Raw genomic sequence first — 7,484 nt, 5'->3', positions numbered from 1 at the left:
CCTAGTGCTCTGATACTAACTTGTCACGACCCGGAATTTCAACCCTCGGGATCGTGATGGCGCCTAATATTTCACTTGCTAGGCAAGCCAATGTTAGCTATTTTTATTAACTATTTTAATAATCCAAATCAAATGATAACCATAAAATCGAGTAGTCTAAAATAAAGTGATAATATAAATAACGACGTAATCCAAATATAATTCCAGAAACTAGAGTCACCAATACATGAGCATCTAGAGTGCTACAAATTAGGTCTGAACAAAGTACAAGTATTTTGAAACTCAATAAAACAGTAATGATAGAAGGGATAGGGACTTCAGGGATGCAAGCGTCGTGCAACTATACCTCAAGTCTCCAACTACAACTGAATCCGAGCAGAAAGCTACTGAGCGCTACTAGGACCAATACCAGTATCTACACAAGAAGTGCATAAGTGTAGTATGAGTGCAACCAACCCAATGTATTCCGTAAGTGTCGAGCCTAACCTCGACGAGTTAGTGACGAGGCTATGACAAGACACCTACATAAAATAAACCTATACAAGTGTATATAAAGCATCAATAATAACAAAGAATGATAAAATACTAATTGGGAGGGGACATGCAAAAATGGGAAGATATAGTAAATACGGCAAGTATGCAATCACGAAATAACCAAGTAAATCACCAAAACCGTAGATTAGTTAAATCAATAATATGAAAATGGCACGACATCACCCTTCGTGCTTTTACTCTCGTCCTCACATGCAATAATGAGAATATAATGGTACGACATCACCCTTCGTGCCTTTACGATCATCCTCACCATGTAATAATATGAATGGAATGGCATAGCATCACCCTACGTGCTTTTATTCTCGTCCTCACCGTGTAATAATATGAATAAAATAGCACGGCATCACCCTTCTTGCTTTTACTCTCGTCCTCACCATGTAATAATGTGAATCTTAATAATACATAATGCGGGGAAAAACTTTAACTTCAAATATGGTGCCATGATATCAAACTTCAACTTCCAAAATATTCAACATCTTTAAAATAAGCAATAAATATGGAACGAATAGTTAAAGAAGTAATAATCTAACCTAAGCATGGATAACATAGTTAACGGAACAGTATAATACAAGAAACAAGTTCCACCCGCATGCTTTAACCCAATAACAACGCATAAGTGCTCGTCACCTCACATATACGTTGTCCCCATATATTAAACACATAGCAAATAGACAAACAAGTCCTAATCCCTCAAGTTAAGGTTAACCATGACACTTACCTCGCTCCGCAATCACAGAAATCAATCAACCGCGGTTTTGCCGAAACATCCAACCTCACAAGCTGATTGGTCAAGACCTAAACATCTTATGGTAGAAGTCTCTCACCAACTAGAATATATGCAAGGCTACCCATACTCACATCATTTCTGCTCAAGGCATCGGCCACCATATTGGCCTTCCCAGGATGGTACAAAATGGTGATATCATACTCTTTAACAGCTCTAACCACCTCCGCTGCCTCAAATTGAGATCCTTTTGCTTAAACAAATATTGTAGACTCTGTTGATCTATGAATACCTCACATGACACGACGTAGAGGTAATGCCTCCAAATCTTCAATGCATGAACAATGGCTGCCAACTCTAATTCATGAACATCGTAACTCTTCTCATGAACCTTCAACTGATGAGACGCGTATGCAATCACCCTGCCATCCTGCATCAATTCTGCACCAAGAAAAATATGTGATGCATCACAATACACAATGTATGATCCTGAACCTCTAGGCAACACCAACACTAGGGATGTAGTCAAAATAGTCTTGAGCTTCTAAAAGCTCGACTCACACTCATCGGACCAGCTGAATGGGGCACCCTTCTGGGTCAATCTAGTCAATAGGGGTACAATAGATAAAAACCCTCCATGAATTGGCAATAATAACCTGCCAAACCCATGAAGCTCCGAATCTCTGTAGCTGAAGTAGGTCTAGGCTAATTTTGAACTACCTCAATATTCTTAGTATCCACTTTAATGCCCTCGACATATACATCATGCCCCTAAAATGCAACCGAATCCAACCAAAACTCACATTTTTTAGAATTTGGCATTTAACTGACTATCTCTCAGAGTCTGAAGTACAATCTGAAGATGCTGATCATGCTCCTCTCGACTACAGGAGTAGATCAAAATATCATCAATGAAGACGATCACAAAAAAATCCAAATAGGGCTTAAATACCCCGGTTCATCAAATCAATAAATGTTGTTAGGGCATTTGTCAAGCCAAATGACATCACTAGGAACTCATAATGCCCATACAGAGTCTGGAAAGCTGTCTTAGGGACATTCGATGCCCTAATCTTCAACTGATGGTAGCCATATCTCAAATCAATCTTTGAAAATACTTTGGCTTCTTGAAGCTGATCAAATAGAAGTCGATATCTCTGTTAGGTGGCATCCCCGATAAATCTATAGGAAACACTTCTAGAAACTCACACACAACTGGTACTAAATCCATGTTAAGGAACTTCTGCGCTTGGATCACAGATATATGCCAAATATGCTAGACATCCCTTCTCGACCATACGCTGAGCCTTCACATAAGAAATAACCAAGCTGGTAGATTGGCTAGGATTCCCCCTCCACTCTAATCGAGGCAACCCCGACATGGCTAAGGTCATATTCTTGGCGTGACATCCCAATATAGCCTGATAAGGTGACAGCCAATCCATGCCCAAAATAACATCAAAGTCCACCGTATCAAGAAGTAAGAGATCTACACTAGTCTCAAGGCTCCCGATGGAAGCCACACACGAGCGATAAACACGATCTACAATAATAAAATCTCCCACAGGCATGGACACATATACATGAGCACTCAAAGAATCACGAGTCATAACCAGATATGAAGCAAAATATGATGACACGTAGGAATAAGTAGATCAAGGATCAAATAGGACTGTAGCATCTCTATGGAAAACTGGAACACTACCTGTGATGATGGCGTCAGATGACTCTGCCTCAGGTCTAGCTAGAAATGCATAAAAATGGGGTTGGGCCCCACCACTCTGACCTTCGCCTTTCGGATGGACTTTTGCTAGTTAGAATCCACCTGTAATAGCCTGACCTCCACCTCTAATGGCCTGACCTCCGCCTATGACAACCTGACCCACCTCTAGATGGTTAAGTGGGTGGTGAAGCAACCGGTTCCACAACCATGGCACGAGAACTCTGTCGTGGCATGCCGCTTTGTGACCTAGGGAAAAATCTAGCAACGTGCCTCAGATCTCCACAAGTATAACAAGCCCTAGGCTGATGTGACTGCCGACCCTGGAATTGGCCCTGTCGACCTGAATAACTACCTTGATAACTCTGGATCGGAGGTGCACTAATAGGAGCTGATGGTGCACTGTAGGCTAGCTGCTCAAGATGAGAAACATAAGAACCACGACTACCCGAAGTACCGTGGGATGCCTGAAGCGCTGATTGAAACGGCCTAGGGGATAGCCCTTACCAAATAGACCCCAGACTCCAAACGAGGCACCACTGAAACCGCCAGAATGACGAGGCCTCTTCTCAGATACCTCCTCCATACTCTAACCACAAATCATCTCGATCTGTCTAGCAATCTCTACGGCCCTCTGAAAAGAAATATCATCACCGGTCTCCTTAGCCATCTGTATCCTAATACCGAAAGTAAGTCCATCAATGAATCTTCTTGCCCTTTCCCTCTCAGTAGGGAGTAATATAATTGCATGGCGAGCTAGGTCCATAAATCGGGTCTCATACTGGATAACACTCATGCAACCCTGCTGAAGGCGCTCAAACTGCTTGCGGTACTCCTCTCTTAGAGTGAAAGGATTAAACTTCTCCAGAAATAGCTGCAAAAACTGATCCAAGGTAAGTGGAGGTGAACCATCTAGTCTGCTCCGCTCAAAATCCTTCCACCACCTCTTGGCAGAACCAGCCATCTGAAACACTACAAAGTCAGCCCCATTGGTCTTAACAATACCTATGTTGCGCAACACCTCGTGGCAATGGTCCAAGTAATCTTGTGGGTACTCAAAAGGTGAACCACTGAAGTGAATAGGGAAGATCTTTGTGAACGTATCCAATCTCATCAATCCCTTATAAGACATTGCGGGCCTCTCCCCAGTCTGTGCAACAACAACAGGTTGAACTACCACATCTGCTTTGGAGTGTGAGTAGCTTGAGTATGTTCTCCTCCCCTAGCCTGAGAGACAGCTGGTGCCACTGGAAATGCACCGGTCCGGGCCATACTCACCATAAGTCCCACTAAACAGACTATAGCATCCTGAAGCACGGGAGTGGCTATAAATACCTTTGGAACCTGAGCGGGTCCGACTGGTCCATTTTAAGCTAGGATCTCCTTCTCATGATCAATCTGAGGCTCCACTATGGGGTGATGCTGCTTGAGCTCTGCCTCTACCTAGGCCTCGGTCCTACCCCTAGTAGTGGCAGCAATAGGGGGCTCCGGCTCCTGCCCGGCTGTGGATGTTGTGCGTGTTCTCACCATCTGCGAGGGAACAAGAATGGAATGATTCAAACTTCAATGATAGAATAAAATCGCACAATAGGGAAAGAAAGAAGTGATTTTTTCCCTAAAACTCCATAGCCTCTAGAAGATAAATACAGACATCTCTGTACCGATCCTCCAGACTCTACTAAGCTTGCTCATGACTTGTGAGACCTAAGCAACCTAGTACTCTGATACCATTTTGTCACGACCCAGAATTCCCAACCTCGGGACCGTGATGGCGCCTAACATCCACTTGTTAGGCAAGCCGACGTTGTTAAAGAACTTAACAAATTTTTTGCAATTAACTCAAGTAATGGCAATAAACGATAAATAAACTCCAAAATCTAACACAGTGCGAATATAAACAACGTGCTACTAACTACTCCCAGAAATTCGAATTCACGAGTACATGAGTAACTAGAAGTCTACAAATATAGTCTGAAATAAATACAACTATTCGAAAGAGATAAACAGTAAAGGTAGGAAATGGAAGGGGACTTCAAGGTCTGCGAACTCCAGTAGATCTACCTCGAGTTTCCGTATGAAAGTGATCCGAGCCGACGCACCACTAAGCACCACTGGGACCGATACCAGTACCTGCATAAGATGTACAAATGTGTAGTATGAGTACAACCGAACCAATGTACTTAGCAAGTGTTGCCTAACCTCGACGAGATAGTGACGAGGCTATGACAAGACACCTACGTAAAAACCCTGTATAAATATTTATATATATATATATATATATATAAAGCAACAAAATAACAAGAAGAATGATAAAATATTAACTGGGAGGGGACATGCGAAAGGGAAAAATATCATAAAAATGACATGTACGATATCCCAAAATAACATCTTCTGAATTAAGCAACAATATAACCAAGTAAATCACCAAAATTGCAAATCTGATAAAGCAATGATATGAAAATGAATGGCACGGCATCACCCTTCGTGCTTTTACTCTCGTCCTCACTATGTAATATCACGAATATACTGGAACTGCATCACCCTTCGTGCTTCTACTCATCGGCATGGCATCACCCTTCGTGATTGTCCTCTCAAATCTCTCAATATATGATAATGAATGCAAATAAGGCATGGCAACACCCTTCGTGCTTCACTCTCTTCCTCACCAAGCAACAATACAAATTTGAATAAAAACAATCAAGGGGGGAAACAATGTGCCACGATATCAAACTTAACTTTCAAAATATACAACATCTTTGAAATAAACAATAAATACAAAATGAATAATTAAATGAAGTAATAATCTATCCTAAGCATGGATAATATAATTAACGAAATAATTTAATACAAAGAAACAATTTCCATCCGCATGCTTTAACCCAATGACAATGCATAGATACTCGTCACCTCACATATACGTTGTCCCCACACACAAAACACGTATCAAATAGACCAACAAGTCCTAAAATCTTAAGTCAAGGTTAATGACGACACTTACCTCACTCCGCGAATCAAAGCAATCAACCAACCACGGCCTTGCCTTTCGAACAAGCATCCAAACCAACCAAATCTAGCAAATTATCGATCAAATGATTCCAAGTAAGCTTTAGAAACTACCCATTAATGAAAGAGGTTCACTTTTGATCATTTTTGAAAAAGTCAACAAAAGTCAACCCCGGGATCGCTTGGTCAAAACTCGATTACCCATTCACCCCGAGCCCGGTTATGTGATTTATTTTGAAATCCAATCCCAATTCGAGGTCTAAATCTCAATTTTAAAAAATCCCCAATTTCTATCTAAATCCCTAATTTCTACCATGGAAATCCTAAATTTGATGTCAAAATCCCATGAAAAGTAATGGGTAATTGAAAGTAAATGGATTAGAGTTGCTTACCAATGATTTTGCGGAGAAACTCCTCTTGGAAAATCGCCTCTAAAAGTATTTTGGGTTCAGAAATGGTGTAAAATAAGCTAAGTCCCAATTTTTACCTCTTTTATCCAGCTCCAGATGTCGTAGTTGCGAACATTGCAAATGCTAGACAGGGGTCTCAAGTGTGAACCCTGCCATAGAGTCCAGAAGTCGAAATTGCGACAAAAAGATCGCAAATGAGAAGATGTCACCTTCACAATTGCGCCCAAAATCTTCGCAAATGCGAAGATGCTCTACTATTGCCAGGCATCGCAAATGCGACCAAGTGATCACAAAAGTGATCTTGAGCAGTTCCCAATTACGAACAGTTTCCTCGCAAATGCGAGGTTACCCAATCCCAAACCCTGCTCGCAAATGCGAATAATTGTCCGCAAAAGAGAGTCTCACAAATGCGATCCAGACCTCCCAAATGCGAGCCAGTCCTCGCAAATACGAGATCTGCATCATACACCAGAACTGGGCATTGCACCAACAATCTTTGCACTGTCCAAACTCATCTGAAACACGTCCGAAACTCATTCGAAGCCCTTGGACTTCAAACCAAACATGCACACAAGTGTAATAATATCACATGAAGTCGTTTGCGCAATCAAATCACTAAAATAACTTCTAATTCTACAAATCGAACAACAAAATGAATGAAATTTTAAAGTAAACTCAAGAACAACTAGAATCATATCTAAGCGTCTGAATCATGTCAAATCAACTCCGTTTTGCATCAAATTTTACAACTAGGTTTTAAATAGTAAAATGGACCTATATCAAGTTTTGGAATCAAAATCTGAACTCGGTAGCCATAAAGTCAACCTATGGTCAAACCTAGGAAATCTTTAAGCCTTCAAGTTACTAATTTTCAACAAATCACGTCAAATCAAGTTAGGAACTTCCGAATTTAGTTACGGGCATACGCCGAAGTCTAAAATCACGATACTGACCCAACGGGATCGTCAAAATACCGATCCAGGGTTGTTTATATAAAATATTGATCGTAGTCAATTCAAGTCATTTTTAAAGCTAAAATTTATGTTTTCTTCAATGTTTCACATAAAATCTT

General features: G+C 41.0%; 1 protein-coding gene across 1 annotated transcript; it reads right to left on the bottom strand.

The window, feature by feature from the left end:
- Positions 1-3,588: 3,588 nt before the first annotated feature.
- Positions 3,589-4,131, bottom strand: LOC138899009 (uncharacterized). Its single transcript, XM_070185121.1, has one exon. It carries the CDS (start codon positions 4,129-4,131, stop codon positions 3,589-3,591), a length of 543 nt encoding a protein of 180 aa, XP_070041222.1.
- Positions 4,132-7,484: the final 3,353 nt, after the last annotated feature.

The sequence above is a fragment of the Nicotiana tomentosiformis genome, chromosome 9 (genome assembly GCF_000390325.3).
Source record: "Nicotiana tomentosiformis chromosome 9, ASM39032v3, whole genome shotgun sequence".
Classification (NCBI taxonomy): Eukaryota; Viridiplantae; Streptophyta; class Magnoliopsida; order Solanales; family Solanaceae; genus Nicotiana; species Nicotiana tomentosiformis.
This window is presented reverse-complemented; position numbering and strand designations above follow the sequence as displayed.

Coding starts and splice junctions, on each gene's coding strand:
- LOC138899009 (XM_070185121.1), bottom strand. CDS start 4,131: ATGTCTTATAAGGGATTGATGAGATTGGATACGTTCACAAAGATCTTC.